This window comes from Halichoerus grypus, chromosome 14, assembly GCF_964656455.1.
Source record: "Halichoerus grypus chromosome 14, mHalGry1.hap1.1, whole genome shotgun sequence".
Classification (NCBI taxonomy): Eukaryota; Metazoa; Chordata; class Mammalia; order Carnivora; family Phocidae; genus Halichoerus; species Halichoerus grypus.
Window position 1 is genome coordinate 12,997,226 of NC_135725.1, and position 19,280 is coordinate 13,016,505.

The following is a 19,280-nucleotide window of genomic DNA, read 5'->3' on the forward strand; positions in this document are numbered from 1 at the left end:
ATGTGGAGTTGCTTAAGCAGGAAGAGGCAAGATGCTTGCCACACGCTTGAGCTTTTGCAATGCTGGAGCTAGAAGCATAGTCTCCAAAACTGTGGGCTTGGGTAATGGATTTAACAGCTACATTCTAGAACATTCCAAGTTGAGCTAGGGCTTTCAAATTACAAACTGTACCCCCAATTCATTGTTCTTTGCAGAAGATAACCCCTTGGACTTTTGTTACATTTTGTTCTGACTGCTATGTCCTTTAGCTTGGGCTCCCAATGAGGCAGAAAGTGCCAAAATTGGCTTAAGCAAAAACTGGGTTGGGTGTTGTGAGGAAGGGAGGTGGCAGGAATAGGAGAAGGTCTTAAAATTCCAAAAGCCCTCCCGCCCCCCACCTTCTTTCTTTCTGCTGACTTGAGATCATAATCTATGATCAGTTCGGGCACTTGTGAAAACATTCAGTCTGTTTGTAGTGAAACACCTGGATAACATGAGCATTTTGATCAAACTAAATGAACACTTTGGTTTTATGTCAACATCACCATATATGATCTAAAATGACTATGGGCCTAAGGAATAATTTATTTTCTGTTGGGAAATGGTTCATATTTACATGAAGATGGAGCATAGAAGGTTGATCTTAGGTAGGTCATAATGATGTAGGCTAGAGATCATGTGATTATTATAGTAGAAGCCATTTGGAAAGGAGGGTTCAAACTTTCTGTGAGAGATGGCTTCCTGAAGATCTTAATGCATTCAAGACTGAGTCCATCAATGGTGGGTGGGCATTTCTGTCAAGTCCCTGAAATTGTGCCGCAATAACAACACAGTTAATTCACTGGCCTTGCCACCTCTGGGATTATGTGATTCTTGATGATTTGGAAGTTTGTGTGGAGAATTCACATGCATTGAAATTATGCATATGGTAGGACTTCACCAGTATATTTTATGTTTCACAATTTTAAAGTTACATAATTAAAATTGGCATAAAATTTTAAAGCATTGAACATGTCCCCTTCATCCAACTTCTCACTTCAATCATCTGGTCTTTGGTTCGATGGCTGGCTTCTACCAACAGAACACTGGTCACTATCTCCTGTATTTGGACTACAGAAGGAAGCCATAGAAACTCAGCAACTGCCTTAAGATTTTGCATTCTTCAAACAGAACCTTGCACAGACTTGGGGGACATTAGCAATTACTATAGTGATGGGAAGAGAAGCAGTAAGCTGTTTGCCTCATTTTAATGGATACCAATTTGCTACCTACTTGAGAAGTAATGGCTGAAGTTTGCATAATACAGAGCGTTCAACAGATAGAGATTCTTGATGCTCTTATCTATTTAGTGAATCTCTTCTATGTTCAGAGAAACTGTGGACAGATTGATAAAAAGTACGTAAATCTGGTAATCACTTGTGTTCAACTGACAACACTCGACACTATTCTTGTTTATTAAGTTTAAGGTGCTTCTTATCATTAGGAAGATTCATAACACTTGAATATTCAGGTACGACTATAGAATATTATTGTCCACAAAGAGAATATTTTAATATGCTGTACTTTGTGAAAGGGAACACAACTGGAAATAGTTGAGCTACCAAGGAACAGAGCAAGCCCAAGAAAATATCTAGGGAATGACATAAGAAAACATTTTTTCTTCTTCTGAAAAGATCTTTTCAGTCTCCTGTGGAAGCAGATGTTTTGGATATTGCCTTCATGTTTAGAGGTAAAATATACTATCTATTCAAGACGACACAACTATAACCGGAATGTGGCTGGCCTTATTTGGAAATGGGTAAGAAACCCAATTATCTGTTGGTGAATCTCGGTGATGTAACAATTGGTAAATGCCAAAACCTGCAAACCACTCCTGTGCGTCATTGTAATTACTATACCTTTTTGCCACTATAATTCTGCACCTAAATTGATGCTTAGGAAAGCATTTGGAGATATAAAGTACCACACAAACTCTTAGGCAGCAAAAATAAAGCCACACACAACAAGATGCTTCACTTCTGGATACTTATGGTTCTCGAGTGGGAAGGAAATTCCTGGAAAGATGGCTGGGGTCTTTCCCGGTGGTTGGGACTTCCCAACATATAAATTTCCAATTCCTTTTAGGACTAGGCAGGGGGAAAATAATGTGAATTTCTTAAATGTCCTTTCCTATTCACCAGTTCCTATGGCAATTCCCTTACTGATATTTAACGTAATGGGTCCCCTCCCTATACAATCCTTCCTGTTTACAGCTAATGCCAATAAGCCATGTGTATTTTATCTTGCCATTTAAAATCTCAGCAAATTTGGCTGGAGACAGGCGGTTGTTAAGACACTAAAGATACAGAGTTCGAATTGATGGGAAAGCCTCTCTCAGTGATAAATGACTGAGAGCTGATGGTGTAGCCTTTCTTTTCCTGGGGACAGAGAATGCAGAATCTATCAAATTAATATGGCAAAACCCTTCTTGTCCAGCTTGTTTTCAATACTGTTGCACTAATCTATTTTGTGCATTATCAATGCCACCAGTATTTTCATAGGAATGCTGTACTAGCTCCCACCAGCTGGCTTTCATTTTGGAGATAGTTTTGCTTCGATTTTCTGTCTGGCCATCAGAGGGCAAAGGACAGCCTGGGAGGGTGGATGAGTGGATTAAGTGAGGTATCCTGTAGACCAGCCACGGTACGCTGTGGCACGTGTACTAGAAATACCTGTCATGTCCTCCATGTCCACACTCCCCTGTCAGAGAATTGACCCGTTCACAGAAGGTTGGCCTTATTTGGCTTCTTTCAAAGCTGGTTGGACTAGAGGTGGATTGCAGACCTGCAGTGGGCCACATTTGCCTTCCTGGAATTAGAGTGGAAATCCCTAGGTCTGGAGTGAATAACCGGAAAGTGGGTTGGTGGGGAGTGAAGCTTCCATGAGCCGTGGCTCTTTTTTTAAAAGCCCATGCCAATGAATCATGAAGGGTGTTTAAGCAAGCAGAGAAGAGTGTATGCAGGGAGAAAGGAAGGGGCAGAGGGTACCCTGGAAAAGAGATTATGTGACCTGAGTGAGGGGAATGAAAGGGTGTGTGGTGTGTGTGTGTGTGTGAGAGAGAGAGAGAGACAGAGAGAGAGGGAGGGAGAGATTTATAATTAGTCATTATTTATAAAACACTTAGAGTTTGGCACTTGAGAACCATATTGTTAAGCAAGCACAAATATAAAGATTCTTATTTATATTTATTAAGCTTATAAAAGATTTCTACTTTAAATATATGTAAATATTCATGAGGATGAAAGAAAAATAAATGCATTTCATATGTTTAAATCAAAAGGATGCTCTGACAAATAACCTGAAACACGTTTTTCCAAAGTTTGAATGTTCTCTCACGCAGACCAATAATATGCTTAGGAAGACAAATTTTTTTATCTTGTATCCAAAAGGCTAAAACTTTCTGGTTTGGGGTAGGTGACTCTTTCTGGAGGGGGGTTAGGTGACTTCTTGTATTACTCCCCAAATGCCTTCTACCCTGGGCCTCTCCTCAACCAGCTTGGAAAGCCTTTCGAGTTCTGTGGGTTGGACAAAGATGTAGATGCCAAATAACAAAAACCCATAAACCAACTCCAAGTATATTATATGCTAATAAAGTAACTTGGCCTTTGACTTAGTCAATGGGAAACAGTTATTCCCTTATGGCCAACCAGCTCTGATTGAAATATCCTGCTATTAACATTCGCTTATTACCAGGACATGCAAGTAACATTCTCTGTGAATCGTTTCAATAGAAAGGGAACGGCCAATCCCAGGGGCTGTGGTGCAAGTATTATTTTCATAAAAGGAAAGAGCCAGTGTTTTCTTTGAGGCCATTGTTTGCGGGCTGAATGTCTTAATGTAACTGATCTAAGTCTACAAGAAAAGTCACCCAAACAAAGCTAGAGTCTTCTTACTTTCTACTCTGTTCAAAACCCCCACATCAAAAGGCATCCCTTGCCTTCTCAAATGTAAGGTAATCAGAGTGGTTCTAACTCATTTTACTTTATAATACTTTGCCTATCCTCCCCGATAAATGTGCCAGGATCTAGGTCCACGGCCCATACAAGTTCGTTTGGCTTCTGGGTGGAATTAGTAGGCAGCAGAGCAGGCCAGGGAATTATGGATTTAACAAAACATGGAAAGACCTGGCCCCCAGGGCAGGACAGAGGTGGGAGGAGAGGGAGACGGTAGGAAAGACCAATGTTGCGGGTAATGGCAAAATAGTGGCATGTGTATTAATTTGCCCTTCTAAAAAAACAAAAACAAAAACAAAAACAAAAACCTTTCTGTATTAGTTGAGACAGGCTGCAATTACTTCTTCCTGCCCCAGATGTGAAAAGGTCTTTTTTCTCTTTAGGGAATGTTCTTTTTGACTTACTCTCTGTGAGGAACTCATACTCATCCTGCAGTTCTCAGGTTCAAAGACAAGTCTTCCTGGGCCCCCTCCCCCTTGCCCCACAGGGCAGAATTAACCATTCTCACTTGTGTTTCCTCACAGCATTTGCTTTTTTTAAAAGCGCATGCCAATGAATATATTTTATAACTTTGTCCATCAATTACTCTGTTATAAATAAAAACATTCTCATAGCACCTTTCATCCCGAAGTTTTAGCTCATTAATGACATGTTTAGGCACCTCTTTTCTCTATTAGGTAGGTTTATCTTTGTATTCCCTGCACACCATACAGAGCTCTACACAGGGTAGATACTCACTAAAACTTGGGGTACAGAAGGAAGGCGGGAAGGCAGGGCACTGCATTACCATCAAGTATCTCCTGATTTCTTAAATGACAATATAATTATTTCCACATTAAGTTTTTGATGTTTTCTGACATAAGCAATTTCCCCCTCAATCAACTGGCCTGAGTTCCAGGGCACTGAGATCTGATCTAAATTCTCATGAAATCAGGAATTATTCCAAATGCCCGGTTTCTATGCTCACTGGTATGCTCATTCCTGTGGACTAGCAGAACTGCATCCTGATTTCCCTGCCTCCACAATGATCACCACCAGCTAGTTACCATCATAAACACAGTCTTCTCTATAGCCATCTTTAGTGGGTTCCCCCCGTTGCTCATAGACAAAATCTCACATCTTTCACGTGACAGGCAAGGCTCCTCATGTTCTGGTCCTAGCCTCCATCTGCAGCCTAATCTCCCTCCAGAACCTTCTGTTCACCCTAATTCTAGTCTCATCAGACTATCATCATGATCTGCCATCTAGGATTCCTAGACATCCTAATTTTTAGAGGGAAATATCTCTCCCTACTCCTGGTTTCATGAAGAAGAATGAGGTCTCCCAGTTTCTCCAGGGGCCCTGTGCCCAAAGCTGTGTGTGCTGGGGTGGGGGGTGAAGGCTCCTTGTGGGATGCTATCTGATTTGAGGGAGCCCCTAGGCCCACTTGACTAACAGACTTAAAGCCACATCTGCTAACTTGCCCGACAACAAAAACTGGTATTTTGAGTCCCGTCAAGTACTTTTTTTATTTCTCAAATTGTTCAGAATTTGGATGAGGAAGACAGGTGCTATGTATTGTGGTCCCTCAGAGAACCCCCAACTCCATCTTCAAAGTCCAGTCTAAATGTTACTAATTCCTGAGGCACTTCCTAGCTCCCTTGGGTAGTATTACTCATTCATTCCTTTGTAGTCCATTGTTGATTTGTTTTTCTTTTACATAGCTTTTGGCAGTTATTTTATTCTGTCTTGCTTTAAGGAAAATTTTACCCACTAGATTTTAAGTTTCTTGGGACAGGACCCTCTTAGGCAACATCCTGGTTTCCAAAGTGCTTCACACATAGAAGATAGTTTAAATACTTGTGAAATAAAACAAAATTAAAATGCACAATGTCTGGGGTCTAGACCTTGGGACCAGCACAGCTGAAGGGACAGGAATAAATTGGTGGTTATAAAGGGACTGAGTGCCTTATCGCAATACTATTGATGTGTCCGGCTGACAGAGATGATAACCATAAATGGTTCAAAAGTGGCCTCATGTTGGCTTTTCCTAGGCCTTAACTAACGGGACTCAGCAGTAGTCAGAGACCTAGAGAAGAAGAAGCTGAGTCACCCAGGTGGGTGCTCACATTTCACTTGGTCCATTTGGATTAGGTCTGGACGAGTCCAGATTCTTAGTGACTCAAAGAGCCAATTTGGTTCAGCTGTCTTGTACTTTTAAATTGAAGGCTCATTGTTTCTCAGAATTGCACCCAGCTGGAGTGACAACGTGTTCTGGTCATGGAGGGGGAAAGACGTAAATAGAGGTTTACATTCTTCCCTTTGCTGGAACAATATCCACGAAAGCTATTACTTCCTCCAGATGAAATGAATAGGGAACTACATGACTAAAATGGCAACCTAATTCTGTTCCCTCTGAGGTGATTGATATGATTCAGACACTAAGGTGCTGTAGGCTAGGAGTGACCTTCATTCACCACCAAGGTTATTAAAGTAACTGACTGCCCTATCATATATGAGACAAAGGGAGTGTTCTAATTATTTGGGATCTAGTAATGGCATTTAGTCCAATTTCTGACCAGCAGTTGGGAGAAATGATAAATTTATATTTATCTGGGCATCTTTTCTAAAAGACAGTGTGTCAAGTCTAATCAAATCTTTATTGTGACTAAATGCTCAGTGAGAAATATGAATGACAACGTCACAAAGAACCTTCTTTCCCCTGGTTTCAAGTTCCGGTGTGGATGGAGGTCTATTAGGGTAATGCATCTAGCCCCTTGTCCTTCCCTTACTCCTCTCCACATATAAAATTGAGCAACTTGATCGGTGGTGACTAATGTCTGGCCATGTTTCTCAGTTAGAATAAATCTACTCAAAGTCTTCCACTGAAGAGAATTTAGCTTCTTTCTTCCTTTTCCTCCACGGACCAGTGCCAGTCAGTGCTGTTAGTAAAGGTGTGTTTTGTAGACACAAATTTCTTCTCTGGTTGGCTGTCTGGAGGCTCAAGTGAGTAGGCAAACCCCTTTGGCTCTCACACTAAGTCATTATTTCCAACAACTTCACCATTAATAAAAATGATATTTTGATCTCCATCTGCCTGACTCTGGTGTCCAACTCTCAGTCAATTTCAATCTTGTCCCATCAAGGGTGATGTATAATTTATTGGGCTTTCTCAAGCTCCAACATCACGAATTACAATACTGTCATTTCTCTTTCTGGCCTTCGCTTTGCAGCAGAGCATCTAACAAACTTGAGCCTCTGGTTCAAACCTGTGAACGTGAAATTATTTTTCAAGTGCAAATATGGCCTTCTCTGAAAGACAGTTTTTTTATTTATGTTTTTATAGCTCCTCCAAGGGAAACAACAGTTAACAATACACTAAAAAAAACCTAGTTATAAATGGAGCCCAAACAAGGTCGCTTATGAATTTCTGAGTTGCAGCGAACGATCTCATGTAGTGAAGTCCGCTCAGCCAAAAGGCTGAAGGCAGTTTCTTTTTCTCTTAGGGGAAGGAGCAGGTGTTGAGCACCTACCAGAAATGGCAGCCTCCAGGCAGGTTGCACTGGCTGACTCAGTCTGCTCAACAACCCTATGATAGAGATATTACTATCCCCATTTTATAGTTAAATAAACTGAGGCCTAGAGAATAAACTGCCTATCTGAACTGGGTTTCCCAAACAGGGGCCTGTTAGGAAATGCAGAGTCTGGACACTGTACTCTTCTGGGTTATCTCTCACAGGGGTGACCGTATGATTTAGCATTCAAACACCAGGACACTCTTGCAAGGGAAGGGGCCATCAATCCTTAATAGTTTTCTTGGGATGACAGGTATAAGCCAGAACTATCTGGTCCGGGACAAACCAGTACATAGGATCACTCTAAGTTTCTCATGTCTTAGCGTCTCAAACTCGTTTCTGGAAGATTTTAAACATGGATGCCACCCTCAGATATTTAGAAAGGGGCCCGAGTCGGCTGGCTGTTCCTTTGCTACATCTCTTCCTGGCTTAATAAGGCCAAGACTCACTGCTGCCCCTCTGTGATTCCCTGGGATCAGGTTTCCAGCTCCTTCTAAACCACAGCTATTCATTATCAGAGATATTCCTTCCTGTGAGGTACTCAGAGGGATGAAGCTCCAGGGAAGGATTCGATCATTAAGCAAGGGAAAATAGCATCTACAATCTGGCAGCACTGCATAAATCCTGGAGGGGGAAAATATCGATTTAAAGTTTTTCTCATTCTAGCATATCCTTGATGGTGCCGAAAATAAATCACTTCTACTCTTCTCTCTTATAAATAAATGCCTCATTACATGCTATCACTTAAACACATTGGAGTGCTGGGATGAAGAATCGGCAGACAGTCATGGCCCAGGGGCATCCAATGGTACTTTGGGTCCTTAATCACTCACTCATTATCCTACTCTGTCATGTTTGTGTGAAACAGCCACTTGGCTTCTTCCTACTCTGCCACCAAGAATCCTTTGACTGCAATAGTAATCATCCTAGAAAGGGCATGACCCTAATGTTATATATAAGAAAGTGGCCCTCTAGGAACTGTTCTTAAAACCCTAATGCTAATGTACAAAGAACCAGTTTGTGCACTGAAAATTATCACCGAGAGGGGTGTGTAGAAATGCCCATGTCAAGTTCTTAGCTCTTCTGATCAGTGTCTGCTCTAACGCATGGCTTTTGAGTGTAGCATGCATCAGAATGACCCAAAGCTTCTAAGTAGGTCTAAAATGGGACTTGAGAATGTGCGTTTCTAACAAGTTCCCAAGTTCCTATTGCTGCTGGTCCACAGACTACACTTTGAGAACCACCGCCCCAGCATTAAGCTATAAGTAGAGGAGACTTCCGTCGATGAAAAGAAGTGAAATCCAAGATGTGTCCCCTGCAGTAACTTAAGATGAGAGCCCATGGAGTAGGACTGAAACACCCATGTTATGTTTCCAGCAGTCTATCTTAAAGTCCAAACTAGGAGTCAGCAAACTTTTTCTGCAAAAGGCCAGATAGTAAGTATTTTCAGCTTTGCAGGCCAGACAGCCTCTGTTGTAAGCCCTCAACTCTGCCACTGTGGCATGAAGGCAGCCATAGATGGTACACAGAAGAATGAGCATGGATGTGGCCGTGTTCCAATAAAGCTTTATTTACAAAGATAGATGGCATGCTGGATTTGGCTCACAGTCTGTAGTTTGCCAACCTTTGGGTCTAACTATTGTGATAAAAATGATTCCTATGAGGCAACATCTGTTAGTTGGCCAAGACTGAGTATGTCCATGATCAATGAGAAACTAACCAAGCTGGAAATCTGACCTTGTAAGCCAAGCAGTGACATCCAGTTTCGTTGTATACGATTGAGAAAACATGGCCGTTACTGGAAGATATTTGCTCGTCTTGTCGTTCAGCCACTAGAACCAACTATTTAAAGATGAACGGCTCCCCACTTTATCCTATTTCAGTAGGGGTCTCACTGTACTGCTGAATATTATTTACCTATATTGAATGTATTCTCTCCTTGGTACTTTGCCTAATAAGTTTCTGTGTAGCATGATCATTTGTTGAGTTACTAATTAATTCCCATTTTGTTTTCCATTTTTTCTCTTTCTCCTTATTTCCAAAAGGGCCCACTGGGCTGTCTTTCCTTAGGGAAAGTTGGCATTGTTGGCCTGAGGGTGAACTCACTGAATGGCTTTTGTTAAGAACCTGAGCTCACCAATGTCTTGAAGAGAAAGAGGAGAAGCCAAGTGTCTCTGATAGGGAGAAGTGGGAGCTGATGACACAGGAAGAAGGGACTCACAGCCTCCCTGACTGTCAGTTCCCACGTCTCTTCTGACTTGACCCAGTTGGCCATTCCTTCCTCTTGGAAATATGTCCTTCACTTGGCTTCCAGACAGCTCCCTCTCCTTACCTTGTGAGTTGCTCCTTCTTCATCTTTGCTGCTCCCCTCTCATTTCCCTGACCTCTGGTAGATGGACTGTCTTAGGAATCAGTTCTTGGTCCTCTGCTGTCCCCTACTGTCTCTCCTCACACACTCCCTGGATGATCCCACCCACCAGCATGGTCTCATACACTGGCTACACATGGACAACTTCCATATTTACATCTCCAGACCGAGTATCTCCACTGAAATTTAGTCTCGCACAACTGTGCTCCTCTCAACATTGCCACATGGGCTGTGAGATGCCTCAGATCGGACATGCCCAAAGGTAAGCTCCTCATATCATCTCATACCTGCCATTCCCATCCCCACAGCCTCAACACAGTCTTCTAGCTGGGCAGCCCCCCAAAATTGGAGTCATCCTAGACTCATCTTTTCCTTTTCACAACCTGTAGCTAATTTAATGGTAAATCTTGCCTGTTCTGCCTTCAAATTATAGCCTGAATGATATACTTCTCACCTCTTCAACTGCTACCACCCCTAGTCTAAGCACCACCAGCTTTTGCCTGGATTATTGCCATGGCCTCTTGACTGGTGTTTCTGCTTTCACACCCACTCCCTGGGAGGCCTACTCAACTCAGTAGGTAAGGTGATGCTGTTGAAACATACAAGAACACTTATTCCTTTGCTCAAAACTCTGCAAGCTACTATTTCATATAGGGAGAATGCAGAAGTCAAAGTTCTTACTGTCCTCACTGGATCTGGCCCTTGTTCCTTCCCCAGACTCCATTCCTGCTCCTCTCCTCCCTGTTCTATCCACATGGCCACGCAGGCCTCCTGATGTTTTCCAATCATGTTGCCTATATTCCTGCCTCAGGGCCTTTTCATTGCTGTGCCGGAAACGGTCTTCCCCAAGATGTCCCATAACTTGCTCCCTCACTTCCTAAGGTCCTCACTCAAATGTCTCCTTTCCAGCGAGGCCTTCACCTGTTTGTTTAAAATTGCAGCTCCTTCCTCCACTCCCTTTTTTGACTTACTTCTAATCTCCCTAACACTTATCACTATGTAATACGCTATATGTTTTGCTTATTTATTTCCTGTTTCCTTCCACCCAGATGCAAGCTCCAGGAGGGTGCAATGAGCATGGACACCTGGCCTGAAGGGGTTCGCTGTGAGGTGTACCCTGGGACTCTGCTCAGCACTGGAGCTCCCAAGCCTTCTGCCTGGTCTGGGAGGGACCACGCGGGCTGGGGCAGTTATGGCAGCAATGGTTACCTTGGCTGAGGGAAAGTACGAGGCCCCTTCCCAATTTCCCAGGTACGCTATCAGCCTGAGAGAGAGAGCAGGCAGGGGGAGAGAGAGGGAGAAGACGGGAAAGGAGGGAGGAAGGGGAGAGGTGGGAGGGGGGCAGAAAGAGGGGAGAGAGAGAGAGCACGAGAGGGGGAAGGAGAGAGAGACCTAATAAAGACTGAGATTGAATTCACCAAAACTAGATGGAAAGAGGGCTTGGAATTGGATTTATTTGAATTAAGGAAAATTTTTATTACATGACATTTCCTACATGCCTAAGTTTATGAGCCATAATTCATACTCACTACCACGGTTCTTATTACTTGAATAATGGAAAGAAGTAAGTCGACAGAACAAGACAAATCCTGCTCGGTGCATGCCATGAAAACTGAGTCCAGGGACAGAAATACAAGGGTGAGGAGAACTTTCTATCTCTCCCCCAACTCCTGATGTGGGCACGCCATGCTTAATTGTCTCTTTCAGAATCTCCCCCATGATTTCCTAATAAATTCTGATATGCACCTGAGCCAGTCCTCACTTCCTATGTGGAAGAAATGCTGCTAATGAGGAGAGGTTCAGCTCAGATTTGTTTGATGACCAGAAAAGCTGACTCTTCAGTCCTCACGCCCCCGGTTGAGCAAAGGCGCACCTGTTTTTTTTTTTCATCCTCCCTCGCTCCAGCAGGAATTGCCCACAGAACCCCGTGTGGATGCCAAGACGCCAAGGCTCATTAGCCAACAAGCGCTGTTGATTCCTCTGCCTGAGATTTAGGACCTCAGTGTTTCCCTGCAGGGCCGTGGCATGTGGAACTCCACGCAGCTTTTGAAATCTGGCATCCTTGTGGAACAGGGACAGCCTGTTCATTGAGGGGAAGAGCTGCTTGTTTGTTTCAGCTCTGGATGCCAAAAAAGAAAAGAAAAAAAATCAACTGTTTGCCTATTTGGCTGGTATTAGGGCATAACATCTCTATTTTCCTCTTTTTTTTTTTTTTTTTTTTCTTCCTTAGGGGTTAATATCTTTTGCTGAGGGTTCAAGGTTAAAAGATTTGTATTCTGTCACAATATCTGACAATTTTATTACTAACACCTTGGGAGCCCTATTTCTAGTCACTTTTCAAGCCTATCTGAAATCGACTTCACTTCCGTAGCCATCAGTTTCAATGGTTTGAAATGATCCAAATAATATTTGAAGGGAGAAGAATATTATTTTAAATTCTGGGAAGGGGCTTGGAGGGGTCCTATGACAAATTCCCTAGCCTTACAAGCAAATTAAAATCTCAGCCCACTTTTTTTTTTTAGACCCCTAGAGAATGAGATACCTTATTCTCTCTAAATATATCCCACTGTAAAATCGTTGATTATGGCAGAAAAGTACTCGGTCAGCACAAGTTCTGCCATTTATTTCATGTTTGCCTAACTTTCTAAAGTTAGCTATGCATTTCTACTGAATGGTTGATCCTAATCTAGACTGAAAAGCAGCCACGGGCAATTATCACTTTAAATAAGTGGGGGAAAATCAATACTTATTTCTTTTTCTGTGCAAATGGAAATAATGAAGCCACCATGGCATAGGCTGGTACAAAAATTACACATCCTTCAACTGAGTTCGTATGATGGCAACGATTTAACAAGAATCACGAGTCAACAGGAACACATTCAAATTTCTAGGACAAATGCTTTCATGCCCATGACAGTCGGAAGTCTTCACGATGGTCTTTGCCTGTACGTGTTCCTATTCGTTTCTCTTCCCTAAGTCTGTCTATGTGTTATTGCTTTATTACGTGTCCTTCCTTTGTAGCTTTCAACATCTAAGCTCCTCTATTACATTTTTACGTCAGGCTGGAAACCAGAGCTAAAAATAAGGCCAGAAAAACATGGACTGATGTTTACAATAAACATTTATTGAGCACCTACCTGCACGTACCAGGCACTGTGCTAGGGTTGCCGGATGACAAAGATGAGTAGGACTCAGGCTTTGCTCGCAAGGAGCTCACAATCTACAGGTGACGGAGGGGACGGTGCAGGCAGACAGATAAGCACTCTGCCGGAAGAGACAGAGCCTCTTACACAGAGACTTACACAGGGCACTGTGGCAACAGGAGTTATGGGGCAAATAATTGAGCCTACAAGAATCACAGTGTGCATGCGTGCATGTGTGTGTGTGTGTGTTATGATAAGATTTCACAGAAGAGAAGATTTTCAAGCGAGGCTTGGAATGTAGCTTTCTGTCAATAACTAGAGTTGGAAGAGGTTGGAATTTCAGCAAATGTCAAAACAGGAGGAAAACACATCTGACGAGGTATGTCGCTATATCATTTATAGGAAACTGCAAGTAGCTTGGAATGGGTGGAGCAGAAGATCCACATGCATGATGAAAGGAGAAACTAGAAAAACAACAGGTGAAAAGATACGGAAAGACACTCCTTTAGCAGTGAAACCGGGAAGAGGTTGGGTCGCATTAAGAAGGTCTATGTTATCATGAGAGTAGCCTATTAGATCTGACCAAAAACAGCAGATTTTGCTGACATTGAGACCAAAATGCCAACTATTTGCAATACAAATCTTTCGAATCTGAAAAGAGATCTCAGCGTGCTTCCTGGAATGTAAAAGCACCTAGGAGATCTTATCGGAATGGAATGGTGGACTGTTTACAGGAGCCGCCCCAGTCCCTGAACAAGTCATTCTAATGCATAAAGAAGCGCGTTCCCAACAGAGAAAAGGCTCCTAGCTTGAACTGGAAAGTAAGTCAGATAAACAAGATAGGCAGCTACCTAGAAACAGGTTTCGCTAACGTTAGTTCTACTCCCCCAACATTATTCGTTTGACTCCATTACTGTCTTGATTGACAAAGTGACTTTTTAGTACCAAGCATGACAAACATTTCAGTGACAGCCAACTTGTATCAGGCCATTTCAAGAGATGAAGAGAGGGCAGATGTTTACACTGCATTGTCTTCGTCACACAACCTATTCTTTTTAGAAGGAAAATTCTTTAAGAGGTAGGGAAAACTTCAAACAACATGTTCAGCTGAGAGCCTCTGAGAAATGGCTGGTCATTAGAGTCCAAAGTTAACGGGTCATGAATTTGATATTTGTATTTTGCATGGTCTTTTACTTGATTGGTTGAGTCTACAGGTAGTAGAAAGTCCAAACAGGTTAGAGCATCCACAGAAGGCAATGAAATGTCCCTGATACACATGTAACCCACCCAGAGGAAGTTTAACATCCTTTTCAAGTCATGTGGTTTGAACCCAGGGCTGTCAGTCTATGGGAATATAAATTCATTATTTCTTACTTCCAGGTCTCCCTGGATGAAGTTCTGCTATCACCCTTAATCCACGGAACTGTTATTGATCTCATGGAACAGTTATGGGCTCAATGATGGAAATTTTCATGTCATGGTTACCCCAATGCATTTGAAGATGGTGCAATGATCAAAAAAGATGCCAGTGATGACAATTGAACGTCCCTTTGCCTTCCCAGCCTCCTTCATATATTCTCAGGCATAGGATGACAAAGGGAAGTCCACGAGTCACATGAAGAAAGACTGTAGCCATGGGTACACGATCAGGAGCTTCTGTTTCTCTTCACCCCATCCTCCATGCCATCACCCTACTCTATTTCCTCCTCATTGTTGCTCCTGTGAATTCCTCCACCATCTTGCCACTAAGCACTGTCCTCTGCCCAAAGTTCTGTTGCTGATGAATTCCAAATGAACCAATGTCCTACCCGTGTGTGACATGGAGTTTGTGTTCAAATAGTTGTTGAATGAAGTAATGACCCCCAAACCCTCCAAGGTAACAAGATTTTAGGGAAGTGTCTTTTTGAATGATATAAGGCCTCCTTATGTGGGGTGAAAAGAGCAAGCGTTCTGGAATCACATCAGCCTGGCTTGTGCCACGCTGTGCCACTAACTGGATTTAGAACAAGGGCTTAAATTCTCTGTAATGCTGTGTCATCAACTATATAAAAGGAAGATAATAATCCCTACCTTGAAGGGTTGCTGTGAGTATTAAGAGACAGTACATATGAATGCCTAGCATAGTGCCTGGAACATACCAGGGCCTCAAGAAATGCTTATCTCCCTCCTCCCTGTCTTATTCTTATGTCGGATTTTAGGATGAGAAATAATAGCGAGTAACTAATCTCTGATGTGGCTGGAAGTCTTAGAAAGAGATAAGCAGCAGTCATAGGGAGAGAGAGTGTTAGGAATTTTTAAAGGAAACGAATGGTTTTATGGTTAGTTTTCTTGGTTGGGGTTTAAGAGGAGATTCATGTTGTCCATTAATTATACTTACCAATTGGGTCTAATTGGCAACTACCCCAAAATGAATAAAACAAGCGGGAGTCAAGAGAGAAAAACGGCAGGCATCCTGTCAAAAAATAAAATCTTTGAAATTTCTACAACCCGATGGTTGAATATACATTTCATTAAAGCAGATGGACTCACCCAACTTATAAATGTGTACATGTGATGGAAATCTAAGTTGCATATTCAGACTTTCACAAAGCATCAAACAGCCCTTTGTACCAGCTCTACCGTGTCTCATCACTCTTTCACTTGTTGGGGTCCTTCAAATCAGCGTCCCCTTTGCTGGAGAAAGCAACCCTTATTATTCTGTTTTAGCCTAGGTGACTGCTCTGGTGGTCAAAGAGTTAAACGAGGCACTCTGTGTTGAGTACTTGTAAGCATGCTTAGCCCTTAAGTAAATCCTCAAGAAACACTAGCTGTTGTTATAGTGATTCTAATAATAATCATGAATTTGGTTCTGTGTTTTCCAAGACTGAGCAGAACTGGATTGTCCCCTCTCTCCTTTTAAAAATGCTTTTCTGTTTTTTTGGGGGATATGCATCCTGTTTTCAGGTGATTGACTTACTTTTGACTTAAATGGAATATCCCCCACCCCCACCCCCCCACCCCCCTGCACCACTGGCTAATGTACTTAATTTCTTTTCCTTTTAAAGAGTAATTGAAACCAATGTTGACATGTCACTCAACATGCATATTATTTACTGAAAAGATTGCCCCATTTCTCACTCTTTTCTTTCTCTTATTGCCAAGAACATGACTAATTAGATACAGCCGTATATATATTATCTACCCATATCATCTATCTACTGCTTCCTTCCTTCCTTCGATGTATGTATGCATCTATCTATATACAGAAGAAGTCACCAAAGCCATTCCATTATAATAGGTTTCCTTACTAATTTGGCTATACTATCCCAAACTGGGAGGTAAATTTAATTGTAACCTCATGCCTCTGGAGTTGTTAATTGACTAAAGAAGCTAGCTTGGGTTGAGATGATTCAGTATCTCATTTCAAATCTAGGCCTCAGAGGAGAATCCCACAAACAGCTGTTTCTGCTCCTCTTTGTTCCTTCCCTAGAAACAACATGTACGGAAGCCCCCCCAGATCCTCAAGTTATGTCTTCTGGCCCTAGCTTCGTAGGATCAAGCCAGACTTCTAGAGCAGCCTCAACTGGGGGCGGTGGTTGGGCAGAGGGTAGCTGGTCGGTGAGAGACGCAGTAGGGTCTTACCCACTTTTATGGAATATTACTTGGTGAGTCCTCATTGCCCACAACCTGGCCAAGCTGCCTTGTCATAAAAATGTATTCAGTGGGGAAAAGACAAAGCAATATCCCTCCAAGCACAAAATGCAAAGGGTTGGTTCCTCTAGATTCTTAATAGGTTGTAAAATAATAAGCCAAGAGTAACTACTGTGTACTTTCCAGAAAGTTACCAATTAGCATGTTCCTGAGAACATAGATTCAACTTGGGAGCCTATGCCTCCCCAGGCCGCTCTACCACTGTGTACAACAATTAGACTGCTGGCTAAATACTGTGAGCAAAGCCCCAAATAGACAACAACACAAGCATCTGTTTACGGAACCAAGCACAAAACTGGCTTAGCTCTGTCTTCCCTGCAGAGTGAACAGCACCCTGGTATTTTCAGTTTGTTTTTTTTTTTCCTTCCAGTTACCAAACCCTAACGAACAAAAGTGAAAACGACATTTTAGTGAAGATAAACCAGATTTGTTGGAGATTTGTTGCATGGTTGAAAATGGAAATGTCTAGACATCTGGCATCTGTTGACTGTGACCCCAATTGTCTCATTATTTCCTTGATTACCCTTCTGGGCACGGTGGAAAAAGTGGTCTCAAAGGGGAAAATAGGGAAATAAAGGGCCAAGGATTGTGCTTCCAATGAGGTTGATGCCCTAAGTACGCTGCTTTCGTTCCTTGCTGAGGTGCATGGAGAAACTTTCCTAATTTGAGTTCTCTGGTGTGTTGGCGTTAAATAGAGTAAGAAAAGTACCTCCCAAACTAACACAGTGACTATGCTGAGCCGCAGACTAGAAGTGTAGTGTTTTGAGCTGAGATCTGTGCCAGCTAATGCACCATATGAAAAGAGGTAGGATGCGTGACTGTTTCCAATGGGGGGGCTTTCCTATCTGGAAAATGAGGCCAATGAACTAGGTGAAATATACATATATATATATATATAATAGTGTATATGTGTATAGTGTATATGTATATGGTTATACAGACCCCATGAGCATGAGTAGCTTTGCACCTGCCCTATCTGTATGTCTCTATATATGTAATTATATCCCAGTTATCATATATTATTCTATAGTTTATCTTTACATCCCCATCGAGGAGTATCTAGAAAAAGAAAACAATGAAACATACATGTCTTTTCCTTATGATTTTGTTATTTGCATTTCCTAAAAAACTAACCCAGTTCACGTGTAGACCTTGTTTATATTTGCAGCTAAAATAATGCAACCAGATAGGATAAACAATTTAATGAGAGTAGAACAAATTCAGTTAGACCTCATGCTAGGCCCTCAGTTTCTGGATGTTGAAAGCTTTTACCTACGCGGCTTGCAATCCATTGCTCACATTCTACCCCGCAAAATCTTACTTAAAATACCTCTGCTGAGTAGCCCCTTGAACATTCCACCTAGAAATACTCTTTGGCTGAATTCCTGTTGTATTTCATGTCACTAAAGGGCACTTAACACTTGCTGCTTATTGTAATGCAGCTCTTTGTCTCCTGAGTGGAAACAGCCTGCTGGTGGGGGCTCTGAGGCAGGCGGACTTCTTGGGTCGGCCTCTTCCTGCCAGTCTGACGTTGGGGCCATCACTTGACCTCAGTTTTCTTTTTGGTCAGTGGGGATAATAAATGGTACTCACTTCCTAGGGTTGTCATAAGGAGTAAATCATATTTCTTGCAAAGTGTTTAGAATAGCACTCAATTAAACACTAGTTATTGTTCACTTATTTGTAAAACTCGAAGTTCTTCGGGCGCACAACTATGCCTTATTTCTCTTGCAACCCCTGTGGTGCTTTGTAATGTTACAGGTGCACAAGGCAATACTGGCAGGGCCATGGAAATACCGTCAAGGGGAAATGTAACAGGCAGAGCAATCACTATTTATTGTAAATGACAGATATTTGCAGTTCTCATTTTGCTACATTTTGAAAAACTGAAGAACTTTAAGCCTGTGTTTTGGCTCCATAGGAAGCATCTTAAAGGGACAGTGGAATAAAGAATATTGTGGGAGCCACTTTTCCACAGTGAGCGCCACGGATGATCTCCAACACGATAAACGGTTGTTGAATGAGCCATTGTGTGACCCAGCTCCATCTCAGGGAGGAGGACCCTGGGAGAGGGGAGCTGGGTTTTGGGATGGCCAGGAGCATAATGAAGGGAAAATGAACAATTCCAACTTTGCTGAACTGTACTCACAGTAGAGATATAAAAGTAGGACATTTTCAGGAGCCCCATTATATTAGGATGTCTTGCTATGGCTAAGGCTTGGGAATAAATTTAGGTTGTTTTGTCATTCACTAAGTCCCAATAGGGAAGATTATTTTGCTTCTGATTTCAGCTACTGTCAAAGGTAGGCATCAAATCTGTTACATTGGTCTCATATATATATATTTTAATTTTATTTATTTGAGAGAGAGCAAGTGAGAGAGAGAGAGAGACCAGGAGCAGGGGGAGGGGCAGAGGGAGAGAGAGAGAAGCAGACTCCCCGCTGAGCAGGGATCCTGATGCGGGGCTGGATTCCAGGACCCCAAGATCATGACCTGAGCTGAAGGCAGACACTTAACCGACTCAGTCACCCAGGCACCCTGGACTCATAATTTT

General features: G+C 42.3%; 1 protein-coding gene across 8 annotated transcripts in view; it reads right to left on the minus strand.

Moving 5' to 3' along the window:
- Positions 1-19,280, minus strand: part of TRPM3 (transient receptor potential cation channel subfamily M member 3) — a 493,595-nt gene that overhangs the window by 185,388 nt on the left and 288,927 nt on the right. For 5 of the 8 annotated variants that reach the window (XM_078061329.1, XM_078061328.1, XM_078061331.1 and 2 more), the window contains exon 7: positions 15,414-15,488. The exons of the other annotated variants lie outside the window; for them this stretch is intronic. In XM_078061329.1, the coding sequence (XP_077917455.1) occupies positions 15,414-15,488 (75 nt within the window). The remainder of the gene's footprint in view (positions 1-15,413; positions 15,489-19,280) is intronic. 8 annotated transcript variants of the gene reach the window in all.